Consider the following 26,191-nt stretch of genomic DNA (forward strand, 5'->3'; position numbering starts at 1 on the left):
TCGTCTTGTTGGATTCAAACTTTTGCAAATAACGATCAACACAGAAGTGACATGAGGACACAATTGTTATAAGTTGTCAAGAATAATCTAATTCATCTATCCAATGGCAATGGTATTCTCAATGGTCATTCTTTTCTTCGTAGAGAAATTTGCCATTAAAAAACTGGCAATTTGCTGTTTTGTATTCCCATTGCAGTAGCCAATTATATAACTTAATCACAGAAATACGATGTCCCACACGTTAACTTCGTTTGATAGGATTTCTGCTTTTGCTTCTGTCTCTAAAAACCTTCTTAACTAGACAAAGGGCTTTCATAAAATTATCCAAAAAGTTCAAAAGCAACTTTTTAGTCTTAAAAACAGTTTTTGACTATACAAAAGTCCTACTAAACAGACCCTTAATACGATGAATTAATCCCAATAAACATCCTAGATATTCAACACATGCTGTAATATACCACCAAACCAAATTGTGGTGTTAGGAATAGGCACTAAGAATGGACAACAGAAATAGCAAATCCCAGTCACAAAAGTGGTTTGCAAACGACCATTCACAGACTTGCTATTTTAACGTTTGCTACTAGTAAAAATCACATAAACAACTAAACTAATATGTCTCTTAATTTATGTAGCAATTTCATCAACCTCAGAATTAAATACAAAACTGGGAAATGTTGTAGTTATATCCCTGCATTTAACCACAATATATAAGGAAAAAAATAAAAAAATTAAACAGTAAAATTCCAAGTGATGCATATATTGAACATGACCAACAAATATTACATTACCTCAAATATGGAAGTGTCATTATCTTCAGCAGTGAAGGATTTCGGGACACAAAATTGTGCCATTCAGATTTATCTATTTTGCCATCCTGGTCAATATCCGCATCCAAAAATGTCTGTTCAATGACGTGACAGAAAAACACATGAAAATCTAAATTTCAAGAGTCGAGCAACAGAACCCAGATTACAGTATTCCAGTTTGTTAGCTATTGAAAACGCCACGATCAATATAACTACTTAACAACTATTCCCCAGTAATAGAGAAGATTAGATTCTTAAGAACCAGTTTCCAAGGATTTGCATGCCTCAGGAAAGAAAGAAAATGGTTCAATGAAAGAACAGATATAAGGCAAGGCTTGAACCATTGTTTTTGCACTACCCAATTAACATGCCAAACATAAATGGCATCAAAATCCAACTCCTGAAAAGCCACAATAGTTCAGATATCAAATAAATCACCCTTCTTTCTTTTTTCTTTTCATGTTCTCTTTTACCTTCTCATTCCCCAGATGAATTTAACGGACGAGGAATCCAACAGACCAGAGTGCTACAAACAAGTACATGCCATGAATATAGGAAGTAAAATCCAGATACTCATAGTGCATATACATTAATCTCAAAAAATAACTACATAAAAAACTAATGCCCTGTAATGAAAAGGCATCGAGTCCTCGAAAACTGATCTCCACTGTTCTGCATAAACAAGAATATGCAAAAAGGTCCAAGATCTCAAAAAATAACTACATAAAAAACTAATGCCCTGTAATGAAAAGGCATCGAGTCCTCGAAAACTGATCTCCACTGTTCTGCATAAACAAGAATATGCAAAAAGGTCCAAGGAAGAAGAGAAAAAGGGCGTGACTTAGCCCTTGCGTTGCAATACTCAATAATGTGCCAAAAATAATCAAGCATCAAAATCCACCTTCTCAAACCCACAAAGTTCAGATGTCGAATAAATGAACCATTCAATTTTTTCTTTCTTTTTACTATTTTCATTCTCTTTTATTTTTTAAATCCCATCTAAATTGATGCCGGATATGCACAAACTTGATAAAGAACAATAAGATAAAGAGAATAAAGAGATCAAAGGGAAGAATTGAGGACAAAGAGGAATGTTTTATTTCATAAAATTCAAGTTGTTCTAAAATGATTCCCTAAGTCCCTTTATATAGTGAAGGACTTCGAAACTAAACAAATTTCCTTTCTATCTAGATAAAAGATAACATCAGACTTCCTATCTTGATAAATTGAAATAAAAGATAACATAAAAAATAAACTAAATTAAAAGATAATATCAATTTTTAATTCTACTTAATCCTAGTATTTCGCCTTGAATAGACGACTTTTAACTCTTTTCGTGTTGCATCGTGAATATTTTGCAAGAGTCCACCAAAGGAACTCAGAATAAAACATTCAAGTATGTGGTAAAAATAGAAAAATAAATTTAAAATACATAAAATGAAATATACATGATTGGAATTCAATAAAGGATATAATTGACAACTCGAAGTTGCACATTATCCCTTTCCTGCAACAGATCCGGGGAAAAGTGTAGCTAAATTTATAACGTCTGACATTTCATATGTGACGACAGGTCGTATCAACCCCACAAGAATACTACTTAACAACTATGCCAGTCTACAGAAGAGTAACATCCTACAAAACTGATTTCCAATATTATGTATAGCACAGGGAAGAACAGAATGGTTAAAAAAGACAAAAAAGGCCAAGGCTTCAGATCTTGTTTTGCAATACTTGAATAACTAGCCAAACATAATTGGGCATCAAAATCACCACTTGAAATGCCAGAAAGTTTAGACATCAACTATATAGACCTTTTATTTTATTTTTTCTTTTCTTTTTTCATTCAATACTACCCTTCAAAATCCCCAATAAAAGTCACTGAAGAGAAGTATCCTTAATGCAGAGTAAGGGATGCGCATTTCTCAAGTTAACATCAGATAGGCTTTCCTTGAGATCAGGCATCTCCTAACATCTTGGGCACGTAGCCCCATAATCCTACCTGAATGATTATTGATTAGCATATTACATTTTATAATTCGAATAATTAAATTAAACAAGGTTTTTAACCTTTGACCTTTAGTGCCTGAATACAGAGCTAAAATTTCTGCTATATTAGATTTATCAAATTGTAGAATTAATAGAACACCCCCCCCCCCCCCCCCCCCAAGTTGATATTTCCGGAATCTGCTAGACAAAGAAAGAAAAAAAGTGGTGATCTTGCACGGCCAGAGACACTTTCTCAGCCCAAGACTCAAAGACAGGTGGCATTTTCTTATTCTGGCTCTTATTATCTCCTATGTTGTAGAACATGTCGACGCACAATTTTTTTTTTAACAAAAAATATTGATGGGATAAGTCGCTGACACGTTAATTCAATTCTTTAAAATTCTACATTTATATAGGATAAATATAACTTTATACTTGCTATTAATTTTTCTTGTTAAAATCTTGTAAATAAGAGTATCTATTTTTTATTTGACAATAACTTTGAGTTATAAAAATAAGATATTTCTAATAAAAAAATGACTATAGTAGAGTGTTCGAAAAATGTCGATATTAGACGTGTCCAACAATGTCGAACACGAACACGCCAACCTAGTTGAAGTATCCGTGCAACACGGATTCTCTCTCCTCTTCCATTTCTTAAGCATATATGCATCTCTCTCTATCTTCTGCGCGTGTATAAGGTATGATGTACTCCCACACATACCTTACATACATCTAAGAATACAGTTTTGATTTCTAATAAATTTAATGGATTTTGAGATTGATATTTGCCATAATTTTGCGATCTTTGTGTAAAATAATATACTCGATTTGAAACTAATCAGTTTCAATAATAATTTGTAGTTTGGCAAAACTGAGGTTCTAGTATTAGAAGTCTTGATGCAGGCTCAAGTTCAACATAAGGACATCCATTCTCCAGCCATTCCTCAAGCCTCACTGTCTCGAGTTTGATCAATATCAAAACAAGCTTGAGAATTGTGTTTGTTGAGTCGAAGCGGAAAAAATTTGTTAAACATTTGGCTCAACTCGTCAGCGCAAATGCAAAGCTAATCCAAGAAATTAAGCCATGTATGTCACAAAGAGGAGATGAAGCATTCAAGAGAAGTTGTGTAAAGATAAGCATCCGTTGGCATTAGCACTTACTTTGTCAAGAATGATCTCAATCGTTTCATCGGCCAACTTCATTTCTGACTCGCATAAAAGTGCAATCAACATTTGCTTAACCTGCGAAAATCACATATGATGAACCTGCAAATTGGTTTAAATGGAAAAGCAAATGGTAGTATTAAAAATGCATGCTTCAACAAATTTTCTTTAATTAATCTGCGGGTGGTGGGGGGGGGGGATCTGCCAAATTCGTGAATTGCATGATGAGAGGAGACATAAAATTGCTCTTTAAGTAATATAAACTACAAACTTGCATATGATTCACGCTGTAGGCATATAAAATTTAATGTTACTGTTTAAGTCACGGTTCGACTTGCTCCGGAATGTTTTTTTCCAAAACATGTAAACTTTATGCTTGCTCACTTGGCTCCTTCCCCATTATTAAAAGACTTGGAACTAATGCACATCTACTTGATTTGCCAATGCGCTTCAATATTAGTTCAGTTTTTAATATAACAGATTTGTAGCCTTATTGAGGCACATTCGAGCCTCCAATATATCCATATCCATCTCTGCAGTTCAGGCTACTTGCCCACCCACTTGGGCTCTAACTACTATGTTTTCCCCTAACCATATCATCGATAAGGTGCTCGTAATCAAGTTGTTGCTTAAAGTATATTCGAGGCGCAAAAGAACTTAAATTAATTAGGGTTCTCTAATTCCAATTTTGTTATTTTTGATTTATCACCTTGTTTGGTTACCTACCTTAATTATGCTGTGTAAAACGGTATATGAAAAGGGTAAGTACTTTGATTTGAATTTGACTTTGATTATTAAATACAAGGACACCTTTGCTTTCTCAATTTTCCTCTCCGTCCTTCCTCTCTCCTGTGCTCTCTTTTCTCTCTTTCTTCTCTTCTAGCGTTGATTTGGATTGTTGGCTGTCAATTCAATTGCGTACATTGACACCTATTTAATTAAAACTAATCAAATCTTTTCTAAATCAAATTCTGTGACTGGGTTGCAAGTTGAGTTTTATACATATAAGTAATGGTAAATTCGTCCATTTTATATAAGTATAATCTTGACACAACCCAAATTATAAATGAACAATTCCAACAATTAAAAAAATACACAAAGATAGTCAACCTAAGGTTCAAGCCAAGAAAAGAATTGGAGCCACATTCTAGTGGACCATCCCCTCCACATTTCAAATTTGGAACATAGTCACATATTATCCTAGATATAGGCATAGGAAATATCCTTAAAAATATATTTCACTTCATCTGAGAAGAAACCTGCAAAAGGTAAGAATTAACTACCTCTTGCCGTTCAATGTATCCTGTGCCATCCATATCATATAACTTAAATGAAACTGCAGTATCACCAGAGAGAGAGAGAGAGAGAGAGAGAGAGAGAGAGAGAGAGAGAGAAGAAGAAGAAGAAGAAGAAAATATTACTTTCAGCACCTTAATTTGGGAAGAATAAACCAAAATACAAGTGTCAGAAACAATATCCAAACATATCTCTATAACTCACAGTTGATTTTATCTTCTTGTGGTGCATTTGGGTGGAAAACATTCAGTGATCTAACAAAGTCACCAAAATCAATGACTCCTTTTCGCTTCACATCAAAGAGATCAAAAATCTACAAGCAGAAAAGAATTTAAAATATATAGCTTGAAACAGGAAAAAGAATAAGGAAAATAAGAAAACAATTTTCTCCATAGACTTTAACATGAACATGTCTTAACATTGCTACAACAAGCAGTACAGCTATGTTCCTTGCTCAACATCCGCATCCATCCATTTGTGAATGAATAGAAGTGTGCTTATCCTCGATTCCATGCATGTAAAAAATTTCTAACACAGAACTATTAAAGGCCAGTTCTTTAATCTAACGAAGTTAAGCCAAATTCAGCAAAGGGCTGATTTGTACAGGTATGAAAACAAATCAAATAGTAAGAAGGTTGTAACATCCAGCAATTACAGAATAACATTAAGCAAATGCTTAAACTAGATCAATATAGCCTAATGTTTCTGAAGTTTAAGAAAATATATCAGTAATTCTCATTAATCATCCCACTGAGCATATTACCGTTATAGACACGACAAAAGAGAAGGTAGGATCATATTTTAGCAATTGCAAAATTCTGGGTCAAAAGTAAAGCTAAGCAACTGTCATAGAATAGGAGACCTTCTCCCATATGACCTAAAAATAGAACAAATTAAACTTATCAATTTATGAAAACAGAAATTGAATGGCTGTGTTGTGTTTTGTTCACTTCCAATTATGTCTGTCGATACGAAATACAAAATGACACAAGGGTTCATGATATCTAACTTCGAATGTACAAAAAGTACACGGAGATTATTTTGTAAAGGTAATTAGCGAAAGAGCAATGAGAGGAAGAGTAATCTAACTCAGAGTGCGAGTCTTTGGCCTTTTTTGGTTTAGGAGAAATGGCATTCTTTGAAGATTCAATCCCTTTCCCAGGGGAAAGGGCGATGGTTATGTTAAATTTAGGAAAGTTAAACTAATCTAGGATATTCCTACAACGCAACAACCATTGACAATAATTATTTTAATTGTGCACATGGCATCCATTGTAGCAGCCCATTTCACATTTCAAATATCCCCTCATTGCATAACTTTATAGTCAGTCAAGTATATGAAAAAAAAATAGCTGAGGACTTTCCTAATTATGATTCTTAAGCACTCTTCAAGACTTCAACATCCCATCCAGCTTAAACTGTGCATCAATGGTTTGGGTTCATAATCAAAACAATCAAACTAGTATTCAAAACAGAATTAAAAAATCGTAATCTCAATATTTCAGAACATCATGTATGATTTGCTGACACCTCGACCAGGAAATAACAAACTCGTACCCGATTTGCAAAAAGATTCTCTTTCTTCCTGTTCTTGAACAGAGCCAATTGGAATTCTTCCTGCGTAGCGTGATTCCAAACGCATCAAAATCAAATTCTAAAATTATCTAATAATAGCTCGGTGTAGGTGATTTATCTAGCCTCTGTTCGGTTTTGATATTGTGAGAAGTGATATTTAAAAAAAAATTAAAAAATGTGTAGTTAAAAAATAGAGAAAAGTTGTGGATCCACATGCAAAATTAGTTTATTTGGAGAAGTTGTAGTAAAAAACGAGTGTTGAGAAGAAGTGAATGTAAAGAAATCAAACAAGGGCCTAATCATTCTCAAGACAGGCAATAATTGTGCTATAATGGTAGGAGAAATTCGTTAATGGAAGCTATAACATTCCAATTTCAGTGCAAGGATCAATGTGTTTGTGTAACATTCATCAGAGTTCCAATCATCCACTCCAATTCACATTTTCAATTGACTCCAACAATTAAACAGGACATAAAGCAAATAGACAAGTGATAGAATAGTACAATTTCGATTATAATGTCAAAACTTTTCCTTGAAACATATTTCTCTTCATGTTAACTTTAGAGTTTGATACTAGTGCTTTATTGGTAATGCATACATCATGATCTCAGATAATTCTGTTTCTCAACAAGAAATTTCTTCGGAAGTCTAAAAGATAAAGACATAAATATATCTAAGTTTGCACAAGCCAAAACATATCCCAGCAATAGGCTGCAGCCTGCAGAAAAGTTATGCAATTAAGATTTTTAAAGCAGGTCTTAAAAGAAGATACTTAAGAAACCAATCAATTATGTATTTCTATGACCACAGAGAACCAAAATTCATAAGCAAGAGATAATTTATGTTAAAAAACAGAGGATGTGTGTAATCATGATATATTTAAAGTACACAGGAAGATTTGATAAATGTTTAAAGCAAATTACCTTATTTATTAACCCATCGTCAATTACAGAACTGCTAATGCTCTTAAACAGCTCAAATAATGCTTCAACTTCACTAACACTGACTGCAGAAGAAAAAAATCCCATGTATTCAGGTTTTGACTTAAAAAACCACAAGGAACGCATCGAGATAGTACATCACAGCAACAACCTTAGATGACAATGAATAAGTGTTGACTCGAAAGCTAAGTGAAATAATTTATTGTCAAGTGTAAATAATATAATTGTTCAGCATGTTAATATAAACCCCAAAGAGATTTTAAGGCATTATGTATTAATAACTTTACAAATTTCAATTAAAAGCAATGAACGGGCAAATCACCACTCATCATAAATAAAATACAATACAATACAAATGCTAAACTACAAAAAGGACTATGCAGTAATTCCAATAACCTAAGAATTAAACTTAAAAACAATAAAAGAGAACATTCTGATCAAATACTTAATTTATTGCAAGGAATTAATCCTTCACCTCGCAGTGAAAATTTTGAGGAGAAAAATACATGTTCTCGTGATTCTGTCCATGAGTCACCTGGTTGTACTTATGAACCAATCCCCCAATGTTTTGATATCATACTAATTCGCCCTCCAAAATTGGATCAAGCAAAGATAAGAAGCACCACAAACCAAAAGATCCTAAATGAAATGTGCATGTTCTATAAGAGTAAATGTTAAGTGGCTAGCATTTTAAGAGAACCTGCTCGACACCTTAGCTGCTCAGGCATTATGCATTGATCAACAAGCTTTTTCACTTGAATGACTTTTCTAAATCCTTAACACCAGACTTTCATATTTGTAACCTTTATTTCCACATCAAATTAATTGACAACGCCAATCTCACAAATAAATGCAGTCATTTCATCGAAACTCTGACCAAACAAGTCTTTCCCAGTTTGGTATTGAAAATATTCAGATATTTACAGATATTAGCCAACAAATATTTTTCACCGAAAATAAGCCCATGTTTGGTACAGCCAAAAATTTGGATTAAAATCTAAGTCAAAGTCAACAATTAATTTTAATCACACATTTCATGGACCCATAACTTTCAACTATAGTTTCCATCAACTTTTTCAAATTCTACCAAAGATCTGATTTTCATCTAAACCAGATAGGGGCTAAATAACAAACTTACATGCTGTTTGGGAAGCAAGTAAAACAGGATCTTCGTGACCAGGAGACTGTCGTGTTGCCGTAGACTGAAAACAGCCCATTTATTGAAGCAAGATGCTCCCCAGCTAACTAGTGCCTAGAACCTATATTTCACCACGATATATCATCATGACTACCATGACCTTGCAAATGACACAGGCAAATCCAAAAAACAAATCATTCAATCAATTAGTAAACCAACTACAAATGAAAGTATTATTTCACCCAAATTGCCTACCTGACTTCGATTGGGCTTTTGATATGACTAGTTGAAATGTGAAAAATAGATGTGGAAAATTAGAATTTGGAAAACGTCTCCCTTGATCCTGAGAAAAAGGTTTAATGAGTATTTTCCACGCTAGAAGCAAACCAAAGAGAAGTGTCAGTTTTTGATAACTCAAGAAACATATGATCCCGATGAAATCATATTAACATGTAGAATTATATAATCTGTAATCAGAAAACCACGAAACAGCTTTTAATTTTTCACTTTATGAATCCAACCCATGATCCCGAGATAGATATAATGGAGATAATTAGCAAAAGAAAAGAGAAAAATAATTACGGGGACCAAGAGAAACCCTTGTTATAAGCCGTCACAATTTATAATTTTGAAAACCCAAATAATCGTTTAGACTAAAAAAGAAATATAATAATAATTTTTTTTGAAAAAAAGTAGTTTTTAAATCATGAACGTTCATTCTAGACAACGCACGACCAAAAATTTTCTCGGAGCAACAAATCCGAAAAATTAAAAATAATCGAAATATAACTTACCAACAAAAAGAAACGCAAACAATACTGAAATCCGGCTTTATATAGAGAATTAAAGGTTTACAGGGTTCTTCAAGAATGAAGCGTACAATAAATGAATTTATATATACTCAGATTCGATCTACAGAAGAGAGAGAGAGGAGCAAAATCGGAAAAGCAGAAAGCAAACGGAGGGCATAGAGGGCGACAAGTAGGAAAAGTCGAAAGGGGAAACAATTGCGATTTCACAGAGTGCAATGTTGCTGTAGGGATAGTGGGTATAGAATATATCCGTCTACTTTCAAAGCAGAAGTAATTATTGTTGTAGTTGCTGGGGAATTGGGTTTATTTTATTTCGTAGACCCGACGCGTAATAAATTTAAGTTCAACACTTGTTTGGTATAAGTTTTATGAGAATAATTTTTAAGGATAAAATCTTTCAAATCCGTCATTGGTTCCATTAAAATTATAATTTATTTTTCTCTTTTCTCTTTTCTCTTATCAACCACACATTTTTCAAAAAAATAATATTACATGTAATTTCAAAATTTTTTATTTTTTTCTAGTTACATATTCTTTAATAAAAACACTATTCCAATCATTAAAATTCCAAATGATGGAGCCAAATGGGTTTAAAATATAGTAGATTTTTTCTAACCTTTTATTTATTGCACTCGTGGTCCAAAACATTTCAACTGCGTCCGTCTAGAGTTCAAATGGATGAAAATAATCAATATTTTTTATTAGTTGATCAACCCAAAGAAAAAAAAATTGAGTTTAATCACATTTTTAATATTTTTATAATGGGTAAAATAATAACTTTTTATTTACCACGTAGAACAATAAAATTAATTAAATTAAAAAACTAAAAAAATAAAGTAAAGTAAATAAAATAATTCTAGTGGTATACCTAACGTACAAGAAATTATATACCACTAGCATGATTGAAGTAAATATCACCCCCACGAAACCCCAAAACAAAATCAAGATCACTCTCCACTGTCTGGTATCATAGCACCCTGTCGATACCACCACACACGAACCTCAAACCACCACCACCCCTCATCTAAAATCAATCCAATCAATTATGAAATGGAGAAGATCAGCGACGAAAGAGGGTGCTAGGCTCAAGCAATGAAATCTCAAGTTGTCATTAGATGTGCTAAAGCTACCTTGAAAGATTTGTGACTACGAGTGCAATAGATTAAATCTTAGGAGAAAATGTGCAACCCTTTGAAAGGTTTGGGAGTGCAGCTACAATCATTCCAAAAGTTTTATGAAAATAAACTTGTAGAAAAATGAATTTGGGAGAATAGGAACATCTCTGTCGTTCAAAGAATTTTCAAACTATCCATATGAATTCTTCAACGTCGCCTTTAGAGACTCAAAGCCAATAGGAGGAATTGAGAAGTACAGTCTTACTAATTTGGTGCAAGAATTAAAGCTTTCCGTTTCTAACTATGCAACATATCTTGGAATTTTGTAGGACTAATCTTGTGTTAAGCCTGTCTTAATGGACCATTTTGTTCTTCGACCTATTAAATAGAAAAATAAATAAAAGGGGGAAAAAGAGGAATTATGATCAAATGCCACAACATTGAAAATTTTTCATTTTTTTTTTACTAAGACAAAAATATTGTTCTTGGAGTATTGATTTCTCCTTTGAACAATCTGAATATACTAACTTTATTAGATTATCGGGACGAAATTTGAACAGAATAAACATGATGATCAACATAACTAAGCAGAAACAGATGATCAATGTGATTGAAAATGAGATCAAAAATTAATTTGAGCTCTTTGACTCAAGATGTGTCCTTAAGATGAAATTTATATTGTCCATCACGATAAAATGAATTACGCCACTTAGAAAAGTAGCATAACAATCAGTAAGAATTCCAATGAACTCAATATTGTATTTTTGTACTCGAAAAGCCAACATTAGAATTTAGAGAGAGATGAATGAGATTCAAAATAGAAATATTTGCGTTTGAAAATGGTTTAATTATCTAGTAGAAAGGCATGCTATTTATAGTTTGTTTGTGATAATTCGAATAGGCTACAAGCCCCTTCACAACATTGGTGACTATGCAGTATACATACATTCTCTCAATTGATAAAAGGTGTATGTCCAAATTGAAAACTCGCGTATGTTACAATTGATTATAGACATCAATTACAGTCTATCACATATGTCAATTACAAAAATAGACTTCGGTTGATTGAGAAATTTTTTGTAGAAAGAGCTAGCGGTTGGAATTTAAAAGATCATTACCCAACATTTTTATTAATAACAGTGGCCCATAGATTTTAAATAAAAGTGTGTGTGTGTGTGTGTGTCAGACGAGGACACGCACCAGCACCCAAACTCGACCTAAGCTCATGCTGGACGACAACGATACATGCAATTGGCTTTTAGATTGAACCCAATAAGATATATGTCTCCACCCTTTCCGAAAACTAATGGTACTTCTTAGGACCCAACCCTCAAAGGCCAAACTACGAACTTACATACCAAACATTTTATTCCAATGTTCAATCAATTTCTTCAACTTACAAGTTCTAAGTGAGTAAATTAAGAATAAGATATTCTATTCAATTTTTGATGGTTTTCTACAAATAAATATATCGTGTTAATCATCTAGAAGAATAGAACATAAATATGCTTGGTCTCACTAATTTCAAAGTTCAAGTCCCACTTATTCTCTATTTGTTGCACATTTTATCAAAAATGAGAATGATCATTCCTATCGTTGGGCACATCTCTCAAGCAAAATGTGAGATGAGAGTCAAAACATTTATGGCAAGTGGGCCCTAGAAATGGCAATATTTTTTTCTAAAATGGAGGAAAAATGTGCAACAAACAGGGGGCTTAATTTTTAGGTCAAAGTTGTCCAAAATTACAATTTCTAAAACCATTTTTAACCGAAAAATTGGTTCTGAATCTTTAGCAAAATTCTCATATTTGAAAGAAATTAAGCCATTGTTTGAATCTCTTTATTTCAAAACTCTATATTTCTTATACTTATTTTCAACCATACTTTCACAGAATAAAATATTTTGCACATAAATTTAAAAAAAATATTTTTTAACCACACATTCTAAAAAAAATTTGCTATTCAAAACATTACTTTCCTCAATTTCTCTTTATGATGACCATCAAATAGGGCCTAAAAGTTGAATTGAATAAATATATCTTGATAATAACAAATGAAATGCTTGATCAATTGCTAAATGAATCTCATCAGTAATGCAAATTTGTCTCGGCTTTGACTCTGATTACAAACTCCATATTAGCTTTTGAAGACTTAGAGTTTGCTGGGTCAACAGAACTTAAAAGCCTCAACCGTGACAAATCACAAAATCAAGGGCTTTGCACCGAACGAGAATATAACCTGTTGACGCCAAATTTTGGGCCAACGTCGAGATGGAAAATATATTTCTAACAATCTTCCACCACTTTGTTTGGTTGTTCTGTAGTGTGTAGTTCTTTTTTGTGTGATTTTCTTTTCCTACGAGAGGTGGGTTTTGCTCAGCCTGCACATGGGAGGGACTATTGGCTTCTATTTATAAGGGGGAAGAGCTTTCCCTTTTGTCGGTCTTAGGTCTTGTCAACCAAATCAGCTACAGATCGAGTTTGAGGGCGCGTGCCAGTGTTATTGCCTTCAACTAGTTGCCAAGGTCGGCGCCCATCGGATCATCATGACATTGATCTACATTATATTATCAGGTAATAATGAGCTGACATCAAATAAGGAATTCTCGCAGTTGATTGGTGGGATATGGAGGCGCTAACGTCATATTGGTCAGAAGTTCCTAGTTGATTAGGGGCAGCTGTTTTGGCAATGTGGTAGAGAATTTGTAATGACGATGTTTTTTTGGGATTATGACGATAATTATTCTGAGCTGATCTTGATGATCCACCCCAAACTTCTACACAGACTAAGTGGTTTTGAGAGAGCGTTTAGTTTAAATCAGAGATCAGAGTCCAACATAACCAAAGTTGCATATTGTGCCATCTTCAATTAATGTTGAGCCTATGTTTTATTCATATTTATAAATAGGGAGTGTTCTGTCTACTAATACATTTTACAAAGACTTCTGACAAATAATCTAGACTCTTGAATTTTAAAACATCTAACACTCGTCATCAATTATATTATAATTCTTCAAAAAATTTATCATTACATCCAAACATATCCTACTTAACTTTTAAAAATCGTCAATTACCTTCTCACAAGCGGTTATTCCCGAGAGAGAGAGAGAGAGAAGAGAAGAAAATCAGGATTCTTCTCCTCATTGGCTTCACCATTCTGTTCTTCTTGTCTGCTTCACCAATATCTCTTATCCAACCACCAATGATTGGCATCTCAAGCCTTCATATAAAATTCATAATGTTATCCAAGAAACAGGTTTGTGAAATTGGCATCAATGGAAAATTAAGGTTGAAGATTTGCAGCCTAACATATGGGTGACAATTAGAGATTATTTATTATGAATCTCCTTTTCAATCCTTGTTTTCAATCAATATCTTCTTCAATTTCATGATTCATGGTACTTGCTTCAAGGCAAGGTGTCCGTCTCTATGAAATTATCTTCTATGTTAAATGTGAGCTCATCTGTCAATATATCTCGGCGAGACAAATGGATCGAAATGCTTTACATCAAAAGTCGTAGGAGGTGAGGAATCGTGAATTGTGGAATAAAGAAAAGATTTTTGAGGAATTGACAACCAAGTTACATAGAAGAGAAGAATCTTGATTTTGTTCCTTCTTTTTTTTTACATTTTTTTTCCCTTTTTCGGGGAATAAACTGTTTATGAGAAGGTAATCGACGATTTTTAAAAGGTAAGTACGATATATTTCGATATGGGAATAAAAATTTGAGTAATATAATTCACAGTGAAGACTATCGATAGACGTCTCATGTGACATACTTATGACAGGTAATTATTTGATTCATTAATATGTTAATTTTTTATTATCTTATGCATCAAATAACAAACTACCATGCGTATGTCACGTAGGATGACCGTCAATAATTTTCACTAAGAATAACATTATTCTAAAAATTTTGAAGGATTATAATATAATTAATGACAATCGTTAGATTTTTTAAAATTCAACAATCCAAATTATTTTTAAAAAATCTTTGTAAAATATATTGGTAGGCGGAGCGCTCCCTTCGTACATATTCAAATCACAATTATTCAACCAGTACATGTGATTTTGTACAGATAGATCGGTAGATATACGCTGGTCCTTTAATTTGAATTGCGTACATTTTTTTCTTGATTTGAATTCAAATCATCTGTACAAAATTTTTTGACACAGCACAATCCTTCAAATCATCCACATATTTATAGATTAGACCATGCTATATGTATTGAATTTTTTTACTTAATTCCTTTTCGACTATCCACAATAGAGAGTGGAGACCACATGTTGAGATTTTTTTATTTACGCGAATTCCTCTTGTACATGTGAGAGGAGATAAACAATTTAATACACTTTGGACGTACAAAGTAGAATTATGGTTATAGATACTTACTTTCACGTTTATAGATTAATGACCCGTTTGGTGCACATTAATGTAAAAATGAAAATGAAAAATATAATCGTTACGAATTTTATACAAGAGATAAAAAGTCAAATATAATGATTTGATGTGATGAATAACGATTATATTTTTCATTTTAATGGGCCTGCTAAATTTTAGCCCATTTTGACACCGTCGCGAAAAATGACGAAATTGCCCCCCGACAAGTTGATCGGAAACGAAATCCGCGCCGCACCGAGGGACAATTTCGTCATTTTTCGCGACGGTGTCGGAATGGATTAAAATTTGACTGGCTGATCGGAAACAAAATTCGCGCAGCACCGGGAGGGCAATTTCGTCATTTTTCGCGACGGTGTCGGAATGGGCTAAAATTTGACTGTCTGATCGGAAAGAGGGCTAAATCAGTCTATTAACCCTTCCCAAAGATACATGTGCACGACGATACCGACTCGTTTAACCTGGCCCTGCTCCAAGAAACAGCAATACACAGTACTATTAGTGGGTTCTCTACGGATACCATCTTCTATAGAGAAATCAAAACCTGATAAAGCCATGATAAACAGCGAAGCCAAGGGAGGCATATCGGATAGGCTGTCACAGCTCGAGGACTTGTACTTCCCTCGCGCGGTACAATCCTCCGCAGCCACACCCTCCCAACGCAAATCCCTCCTCCTTGACCTCCTTTCTCGCGACGTCGCTGTTTTCTTAGGTACCTGATGCCTCTTAATCTGATTTGAATTGCTTCCTAGTATATGCTTATTTATTTATGTGCATATGCCTCTAACTGTCTTTTTGGGTAGTTGGGTATGCGCTTTTTTATCATAAATATGTTAAAAGTGAAAAAATTATTCGAAGTCCCTTCAAATTTATTTTATATTTTTTTAGTTTTCGTTCATCTTATTCTTCATCGGAGTGTTATTATTGAAGTTGGATATGGATAGTGAAAACCTTTTTCTGTTTGCGGACAATTCATATGATAGAATTTTTCCACTGTTACGGGGATGTGACTTTTTTTTTTTTGGTGCGGGGGGTGGGTTAAGAGGGAAATGCTTAATGCACTGCACATTGCATTTGATTGTGGACGTATTCTGTTTTTATTAAATGCAAACACAAACATGGATTGCTTCACAAGTTCATAAATCTCTGATTTTTGCTCTAATCCTGTGCTTATTTTAATGAATTTAGAGCGGTATGGATCAAAATTATCCCTTGAGGAACTCAAAGAATTTGATGTGTTGAAAGATGATTACGAAATCAATTGGCATTTAAATCGTCTAAGGAGTGTCATCAGTCCGACTGAGGAGGAAAAGAAGTCAAAGTCTGCAAAGATCAGGAATCGGAGGCTGGCATATATGGATAACTTAGTAGCAGGTGGGCAGTACTTTTCCGAGGATGCAATGAGGGAGAGAGAGCCCTATTTGCATCATGAGTACGTGGGTAAATTCCAGGACCTGAGTGGGAGAAGCATGGCGAGGCCTGGAGAGCGGTGGTCGGAGACTCTGATGAGGCGATCTGAGGAGGCCATTTTAGTGGAGAAAATTAGGGTGGAACAGCAACGTTTGGGTGTGGCTCAGAGTGATTGGGTTGGAAATGAAAGAGAATGGCAAGAAGAGGAGGAGGAGGAGGAGGAGGAGGAGGAAGAGGAGGAGGAAGAAGAAGAAGAAGAAGAAGAAGGTGGAGGAAAGGAGGAGATTGAGAAGGAAAATTTGACAGTTGGCCTCGGTACTAAAACCTCTAGGAGCCTTGAGGTAAAAATTACTGGGTCTTTTGATCACTTCAATTTGCACACTTAGTTTCATATGCTCCTTTACTTTTTATATGTTGATACACGTCCTTTTAGTTTCATATGCTCCTTTACTTTGTATATGTTGATACACATCCTTAGCAAATAAATCTGCCCCTTTCTGTTTGAGATTAATATAGGCAACTGGTTTTGCAAACTGTGATTCGTTATTTAGGTAAAAGTTTCTATTATTGTTTCTTCCTGATTATACTTGTCTTCACATGAGAGTTCTGTTAAATATGTTCTTTTGTTATTATCTGAAATCTTGTTGCTCATCAGACTATAGAGATAAAATTGATTTTATTATGCTCTGAATAAGTGGATTGCATATACAGCTAATTCTCTTTAGATTGCTCCTTTCAGCAGGCGTTTGAACTTAGTTGAGAAAATAGTTCTGTTAGGTATTATAAATTACAATAAGAAACTGAATGATTTGGCCTTCCTTAAACTTAAGTGTTCACATATGTTTCTTTCGCATGGCGTATAGCTATGAAAATCCTTCAGTTAATAGAAATCCTTTAGTTGATAGAAATCCTTTAGTTGATAGAAATAACTGTAACATCATATCCACATGTAACTCCATCATAATATTCTATTAATGTAAATAAAAAATGGTCCTCTTTCACTTGTATGTGTGCCAATCTTCTATTTGTCTTTTTAGGCTGAATTCATTTTCGACCAATTATCTGTCTTCACCTATGTGAGAAATAGCTGAAGTATTGAAAATGGTTCTATCAAAGCTTATAACCTATAGAGAAGTAGTTGTTTTCAAATGTGACATGGTGGCACGTTCTAATTTTCCTTTAATTAACATCCCTAGAAAAATAAGGATAATTCTCAAGATCAATATTTCCTTCATCCATGCACTAATGTTTATGTGCACTAACCAATGCCAATTTCTATGGGTAGAAAGCTTTCAAAAAGAGCGTTTCGTAGACTCCTTCCATTCGTTAACTATAGATCGATTTCAGAAATGACGCCTTTTAAATGCATTTCCCTATTTGCACTTTCTTAAGTCCAAAGTTCCTAAATGATAGAAATGCTGATTTTTTGGTTATGAGCTGCCTTTTAGCAAACTGAAAAATGGGAAAAGTTCGATTAAAATAGTTTTGACTTTTCAAAACAAAATTTTTATTTTCTCACCTCCATTAAAGTGTAGTGGTTGGACATTTTTAGGGAACTATGTCATTTGACTCATTTATATTCATAATATGATGGCAATCATGATTTGACTATTAAAATAGGTTCCGTAAATGATGTGATTAGATTATTAGCTTTCTACATTCTTTGTGTGAACTATAGGTATTTTTGTGTTTCGTAGTGTATGCTAAGAATAGATCCTCGGTTTAGCCATATCTGCCATTTGGGTTTCGTTTTATATTGCCGCCTGGAGTTTTCGTAACCACCTTGAATAACTAGTGTAGTTGGCTTTGTATTGATTTGATACTCAGGATCCCTGTAAGATGCCAGATGGCATGTGTTTTCTATTTTGTGAGTGGTTTCCCCCTTCCCAACTTCTTGTTAAGATCTTTTGGTTGCATTAGGCATCTTAGCTTATATTGTTCTAGGAGTTCTGCATTGTTTTACTGGACCAAAAGAAAAGAAAAGAAAATAAAATCCTAGCTTTCAGCCATACCGTAAGCTGAAAAGTATAGGATAGGTGACTTCTAAAGGGAATCTGGCAACTAGACTAAGAAACTGTAATGATAGTTTCCTGTGAAGCTGATTTTCATCTTATTCTTATTTTTCTTTTTCTTTTGCTTTTCTTATTCTTCTTCTTCTTTTTTTTCCCCTCCATGACATGCTCGATCCGTTGTAAAAACAAATTGGAACCAATCCATTCTATGTGCTCCTTTTAATCACTTCCCAACTTTTTGAGAATTAGAAAGAAGTTGAAACGGGCATATCCATAATTTATCGTTGTCAGTTATTGCCGTTGTTTCAATATATGATCTTATAGTTATTAAATTTACTAGTTACACTCGAATCATGGTGTGCACAACAATGGGCAATCTACAACCCCAGAACCCATCGAGGAAGATAGTTTGTCACCTGAGGAGATGAAAGATCGGATGGAGCAGTTCACCTATATCATGCAGCAGAAGTTTTTGGCAGGGGATGATCATCAGCATCTGGACTACTCCAAAATTGACCAGGATGAGACCTTAGACGATCACTGGATGAAAGAAGTAAATCATGATGCTGAAGAAAAATACTTTGATGATGTCTGAGAAGAATAGCTGCTACACAACTTGCTGGTGTTTTTCTTTATGCTTTCATATTATCAAGCCGGTAGAATTCACTTCTTGTAATTATGTAGGTCTTGTTTTTGCTATATTCTCTCTTTAAGAACAATCACTGCTTGTGTCATTTTGTTCCTATTATGAATTGAGAAGCGTATCCTTCTATGAACACACTGAATGCTAAGCCTCAGTTTGGAAAGAATTTATACACTGTATAATTTATAGATATAGAAATAAGTGGTGGATAAGTGGATTTGTGGTTCCATTGGAATGTATAGTTGATACGAAATTTGATCATTTATAAATGATTTATAAATTTTACTAGAGGCTAAAAATGATGTGCTAAATTTATTTTGTTTACACTTCAAAATGGCACGGGAACATGTAATCATCTTGGGAATTACAGGGTAATTAAAATTTAGATCTTTTCTTTATTTTTATTTTTTTTTTATAGATTTTATAGAAATTGAGAAAATATCTGGTTGAAAAATTGATAAAAGTTGTAGATTCTATTAACGTGTCATCAAAATTAATTGTAAATTTTGACATTTTTTTTTTCAAAAACTTATCGACTTTTTAACACATATCAAACATGGATGTTTTGCACATTATAGGTCGGATTACCTGGATCTCGATTGGTTATGCAAACTCAAATTTTGAGCTTTTCTAAATAATTTTTTTTTAAATATATGTATCATTTAATGAGCATCGATATTCATTTTCTGTTAAGCGTCGATGAATGGGAAAATTAATTCATTGGTGAATATATTTATAATGGATTTTGTTATTTATATATAAAAATGGTATATAAGCAGTTACTGAAAATAATGTGGAAATAAAATATCGAAACAAAAAGTTGATTCTGTTTTAAAATGACAAATGGTAAAGTGTCATGTAAGTATTATGTAATCTCTTATGTAAATATTGATATACATGTGGCAAGTTCCACTTATAATAGATTTTAATATTTGAATTAAGTTTGTTATTATCAATAAATTGATGTCATGTCATCGATAATTATTATAAGATGAACATCGATTCTATATATAAACAACTATCAAACTCCTAATATTATTAATGAGCTTGTGAAGATTTATGACATGATTTATCTTAATATTTATCACTTTGGACTGTAGAAGGTTTACTTCATAGTTCATATGGCAAATATATGCCATATATTGGTGGGTTATAATATGATAGAAATAGCACATTGTGTATAATTGAAAAATAGATTTTAAGTAATATCTTATTTATTGAAATAAACGTGTCATGATGATTTAAATAAAAATATTAATCTTAATATATTTGATATTATATTGACATAGACATTATTTGTGAAAGAACAGTTAATGAAATACATAAGAAATAATTAATATTTAGTCAAATAAATATGTAGTTTTTACAGAAATATGTTTATAGTTATTCTGCCAGAAAAATTAATTTTTCGTTTAGATGACTTTTCACAACTAAACAATTAAAAACCTTTTAGTAACAATTTTTGAAAATACTGCTGAAAACTCAATTGAGACAAACTCCATTCACAACAGTTGTGCCGAACCTTAAAGAGTAATAAAATTTGTATTTTCATTTTTCAGTCGATCGTGAAAATGAGATGTACTTACTGATTCACTTGCCATAGGTAGTAATTAAAATAAAAAGTACCATTTTTATCCCATAAGTTGCAAGTATTGAGCATGTTCCTCGTACTTATAAATTTGACACACTTATTTGACAAATAATTGTGACTTTTAATTTAAATTAATCCAATGTTTAATATATATTTCACTAAGACTATGTGAGAGTTTGTTTTAACCACTTGAGATCCATAATATATTGAACGTTGGATTGATTTAAATTAAATATAATGATTATTTGTTAAACAAGTGTGCTAAATTTATGACTAGGTGGAATGGATCTGTTGAACAAAAATATTGATCCCATATATTACAAGTTTTGTAATGTATGTCATGTAAATGTATGTGCTGTAAAACTTATGAACAATTGAAGGGAAAAGCAACGATTCTTTTTTCTATCAAGATTATCCTATTATTTTGTGTTATTTGTTTCAATTTACAACATTTTCTGCAGATTTGATTCATTTAAACTTCTTTATCAATGTTAAAAAAATTTCGAGTTCACAAGTTACGAAAAATTTTGGGCATGAACCTGCTATACATATTTAGTACTTAATTTAAGCTCGTGTTGGTCCTTTACTTTTTTTGATTATCATAGGTGTCCGAACCAACTTACGCGCACCTCAACTAATTTTAGGGGCCCTGAAATTTACAATCGAGTACTATTTAATGACTCATTATTCCCAAATAAATTCTATCAAACAAACACTAAGAGGAGTTTGAAATGAAGAAGCTCCGCACCAACGCAAGCTGTCCAATTTAAAGTTTAAATCCATTTGTGCTATTAATCCCTGAATTTATCCCCAACCCTCAATTGAAAAAAGCCCAACATATCTCCTATTCATTAGATGGTTATATTCGCCCCACATTTATTGCGTTAAAGATCATTAATCTTTATTCTTTATCAGACTTACATCTTTAACTTTTTTTTCATCACATTCTTATTTTTGACATTTCATTAATCTGAAAATCTTATCCCTAATCATAATTTTCATCCAAAAATATTGTTAACGTTCATTAAATTTAGGATCAAATATTTTATTGCATTTTATAGAATTATTTGTTTTTATATTCAAAAATTTAATGGGCAAATGATTCCTTTTACTCTTATCTTAAAGAAAATTGTGGAGAGAAACCGTAACCAAAAAACAATTTATGTTAGTTTGAGAATATGATATGATGAAAAAAAAAAGTTTGGGACGTGAATGTGATAATGTGTAAAGGTTATGAACCTTTGGCAAATTAATACTTATATTTAGCCATTGATTAATCTGTTGTGCTAGATGTACATTATAACTTACAAATTTGTTTACCAACCGATCACATAAGAGTAAAAATCTCTCCGACTAAATAAAAAATAAAAATCCCTCCACTTTCTTTTGCCGCCAACCCACATTATAGAAGCATAATCATTTAAGTGGTGAACTTTTTTTGACAATTTTAATTCAATTTATTGTTGCATCATCAATTCGTAAAAGAATCTGTAAATGATGATATATAACGAGCATTTTCCTTAACTAATAGTGTAAATTTTTCTTCAACCTAGCTATTGCAGTCGTCCTATACTAATCCTAGTTGATTAAGGAAATATGGGCGACACTCTCCTCTTTAGGGGTGGGCGTGGGTTGCGTCGATTTTTTACCCAACCAAAACCCAACCTAATATGGTCAGTTTGATCTAAAATCAAACCAACCTAACACACTCATGTGTTTCAACCCAATCATGTTTTGATTGAGTTTGGTAGATTTAGACATTAAAAATCATAAAAACATGCTCGATAATAAAAATCTATCAACAACAATGCTTCGACTATGAATAAAAACTTGTAATCGTGGATGAAGGAAAATGCATATAATATCCAAATTATCATCTAGCTTAAAGGAAAAAAGAAAAAAGCCTGAAACCTACATTTGCAAAACATAAATGAATAATCAACTTAAAATCTAAAGTTCAGAGTACCAAAAGGAATAAAAGACGACAATTAGCGTTGAACCTAGATGTAAACATAGTTGCGACGGTTGACGGGCTTGAACGAGAAAGAATGAGAGAGGATGGCATTTAGCTTTATGGCTAGAGAGAAATAGGAAGTATGAGAGAAATTAAAAGACTTTATAAACTAGGGTCGTAAGGTTTCAACTTTTGAATATTTACATTTGTTTTAATTTTTTTTTTTATCAATTTTTTAAGTAGCGGATTGAGTTGGACGGATTTTATCGATTTTGATGGATAAACCCATAACCCAACATTACCCTTTCTTCTAAAAAATTCGACCTAACAGAATTTTTAAGAAAAAACCAACACAAATCGGTCGATTCGATTTGAATTGGTCAATTTTTGTAGGTTGGTACGATTTTTGCCCACCCCCCTCTTTCCATAATGCAAATTCTAACTTTTGTATATTTTGAAAAAGAATAAAAATCTTCATTAGCACCCACAGCTTTCTTCTACATTTTCATTCACAATGAATTTCGAGATACTACGGGTGGATGACTATTGTTGTGCACGGCAGGCTTATGATCTCGATTTACCAAAAATGGGGTCAAGTAAAGAAGGTGTGTTGAAGGTGGAACAACTCTGAAACCTCATTGTTGGACCGGAAGGTGATACAAGAAATGAGATTCAATGGTGTAATATGAAATATGTAAGATCACAACCAATAGAACAAAATTAAAATAAAGAAACAAAAAGAGAGTTAAGCAGAGGAACTGATGTTTTATTCAATAGCAATATGGAGAAAATACAACTACAGTAATAAAGCTTCATAAATCTAGAAAAAGTGTCTAGTATTTATGCGGAAAAATCCATCTCTAGAAGTGGAGTTGTAAATGAAATAAAATGCCAAAAGTTTCCTTATTTGATCTCATCAAGTCCAATACAAATTCCAACTCCTATTAGCATTCCAATTATAATTCCTCTTGATGTGCACTTCAATTAAAACTCTACAATTATTTCAATAAGGAATTCGGGTCACATCCAAATTCTAACAATCTCTACCTTGATACGAATTCCACTACAACGAACAAAATTCCAAAATTTTCCCACCTGAAAAAGTAAATTCGGCTGCAGTGAAATAAATTGAACTCTTCAACCAAAACCAAAACTCTCTATTTCACAAAAACATCTTCCACTGCACGGCGTCCACAAGCAACACCTGAACTCTACTCCTGATTTTCCAAAATTCCACCTAGAAATTACTGTTGACCAAACAGGGTCGAAGCACACCTTGTAGTAGAAAACCACACAAAATGCATGATCGAAGGTCCCTTGCTAGAACTGTTACCTTCAACGATCCTAAAAGCATTATAGACATCACAGACACCACCGTACCTATGCTCAATGGATCCAACCCTAGCAACTGAATACAGTATATTCGCTGAAATTTGTGGTAAAGCGAAATCATCAATGCTCTCCTGAGCAATATTATGAATTGACTCAGAGCCTGCCACAAGAGGTATTGTACCAAATTGATTTTCCACCATGGTATTGAACTTGTCCAGATATCTCTTAACTAATTTTACGCTCCCCTGTAAGATGTATAACTGAAACTTCTTCCGTCCATCCATACAACCCTAACAATCCTCGGACCTTCAAGACTCCACATTCACCAGAGAATTTATACCCTTTTGAATCCAGGATACTCAGCGAGATGAGATTCCTCTTCAAATCCGGAACATGTCGTAATTGGCCAAGTATTCTGACCATCCCATCCTGCAACTTCAATCTGACTCGACCGATTCCGGCAACATGGCAAGACTTGTTGTTTCCCATGACAACTCTGCCTTGCTTAACCACCTCATATGTCTGAAACAAGTCCCGATTGGAACATGTATGGTGCGAATATACTGAGTCAAGAATCCACTCCTCGTCAGGCTTAGCCTCTACATCAGATACTACAGTCAACATTACATCACCGCAATCCAAAAAATCCTCAACTACATTGGTCTCGTCCGAAGTCAATGATTGAGTCCTATGATTTACAGCTAAATCACCTTTAGCCTACAACTTATCGCAATCCTTCCGAACATGTCCTTCTCATCTGCAGTAGAAGCAATGCAAATTGCTGTAGTTCACTTTCGATCTGCCCCTCCATCGACCACCATGAGATATCAGAACTTTCTTATCCCTAGATGTAGCTCCATCCAGATGCTTCATCTTCTCCTTTGAGTATAAAGCATCGTAAGCAAGTCATGACTATACAAGATTGTGTCCCGAAACGACGAATAAGAGCGGACAACGAATATTGCAGGATCAAGGCTAGATCCTCCTTATCATACTTGACTCCAATGTTTCTAAATCTGTGATGATTTCTTTGAACACAGCAAGGTTGTCTTCCAGCGATCTTCCTTTCGTCATGCGATGAAAATACAACCTTTACTTAAGATGCAGTTTGCTCTGAAGACTTTTCGTCATGTACAACTGCTCCAACTTTAACCACAAAGCCATTGCTCTCTTCTTCTTCAAGACGTCTTGCAGAATGTTATTGGAGAGTTGAAGATGTATCTTCGATAGAGCCTTCATATCCTTCCATTGTTTCTTCTTTGTTGTCTATCAGTTGCTATCTTATCAAAACTCAGCAACGCATCGTCTAAATTCATCTGCGATAAAATAGCCTTCATCTTTACTTGCCACAGCGAAAATCTCGTATTACGATTCAACGACAGAATATCATATTTTAAAGTAGTCATCTCTAAAAAAATCTTAATCAAATCACGAAAAATCTGCAACCTAGCTCTAATACCATTTGTTGAAGGCGAAACAACTCTGAAACCACCTTGTTGGACCGGAAGGCAATGAAAGAATTGAGATTTAATGATGTAATATGAAATATGTAAGATCACAACCAATAGAGCATGATTAAAGTAAAGAAACAAAAAGAGAGTTAAGCAAAGGAATCGATGTTTTATTCAATAACAATATGGAGAGAATACAATTACATCAATAAAATTTCACAAATCTAGAAAGAGAGTAATATTTATTGGAAAAATCCATCCTTAGAAGTAGAGTTATAGATAAAATAGAATGCGAAAAGTTTCCTTATTTGATCTCATCAAGTCCAACATAAATTCCAATTCCCAATAGGCTTCCAAATAAACTTTAACTATAATTTGTCAATTAAACTTGAATATGATTCCTCAATAGTATTTCAATTAGAATTTCTCTTGATGTAGACTTTAATTAGAACACTACAATTATTTCATCAAGGAATTCGGGTCACACCCTTCTAACCGGGTGATCATTTTCTTACCCAATTTCACATGGAGCAAACTTTTTTTCCGTTGGAGAAAAATGA

At 33.4% G+C, this 26,191-nt stretch overlaps 2 protein-coding genes across 8 annotated transcripts; one reads left to right on the top strand and one right to left on the bottom strand.

Moving 5' to 3' along the window:
* Positions 1–310: 310 nt before the first annotated feature.
* LOC111390257 (calcineurin B-like protein 9) lies at positions 311–10,013 on the bottom strand. 7 transcript variants are annotated; one of them, XM_023015269.1, is made up of 10 exons: positions 9,707–10,012; positions 9,168–9,255; positions 8,913–9,033; positions 7,757–7,839; positions 6,816–6,875; positions 5,463–5,571; positions 5,246–5,298; positions 3,960–4,040; positions 789–901; positions 311–688 (listed from the first exon to the last, which is right to left on the bottom strand). In XM_023015269.1, exons 3-10 carry the CDS (start codon positions 8,989–8,991, stop codon positions 625–627), a joined length of 642 nt encoding a protein of 213 aa, XP_022871037.1. In that variant the 5' UTR covers positions 8,992–9,033; positions 9,168–9,255; positions 9,707–10,012; the 3' UTR covers positions 311–624. The 7 variants fall into 7 exon arrangements, with proteins under 7 accessions (XP_022871037.1, XP_022871038.1, XP_022871039.1 ...); XM_023015270.1 differs by having other exon boundaries at positions 8,913–9,072; XM_023015271.1 differs by having other exon boundaries at positions 9,168–9,287.
* Positions 10,014–15,652: 5,639 nt separating this feature from the next.
* LOC111390255 (coiled-coil domain-containing protein 97) lies at positions 15,653–19,469 on the top strand. Its single transcript, XM_023015267.1, has 3 exons — positions 15,653–15,950; positions 16,427–16,989; positions 19,001–19,469. The coding sequence occupies exons 1-3, from the start codon at positions 15,671–15,673 to the stop codon at positions 19,253–19,255; spliced, it is 1,098 nt and encodes a 365-aa protein (XP_022871035.1). The 5' UTR covers positions 15,653–15,670; the 3' UTR covers positions 19,256–19,469.
* Positions 19,470–26,191: the final 6,722 nt, after the last annotated feature.

Source organism: Olea europaea, unplaced genomic scaffold (assembly GCF_002742605.1).
Source record: "Olea europaea var. sylvestris unplaced genomic scaffold, O_europaea_v1 scaffold664, whole genome shotgun sequence".
In the NCBI taxonomy this organism is placed as follows: Eukaryota; Viridiplantae; Streptophyta; class Magnoliopsida; order Lamiales; family Oleaceae; genus Olea; species Olea europaea.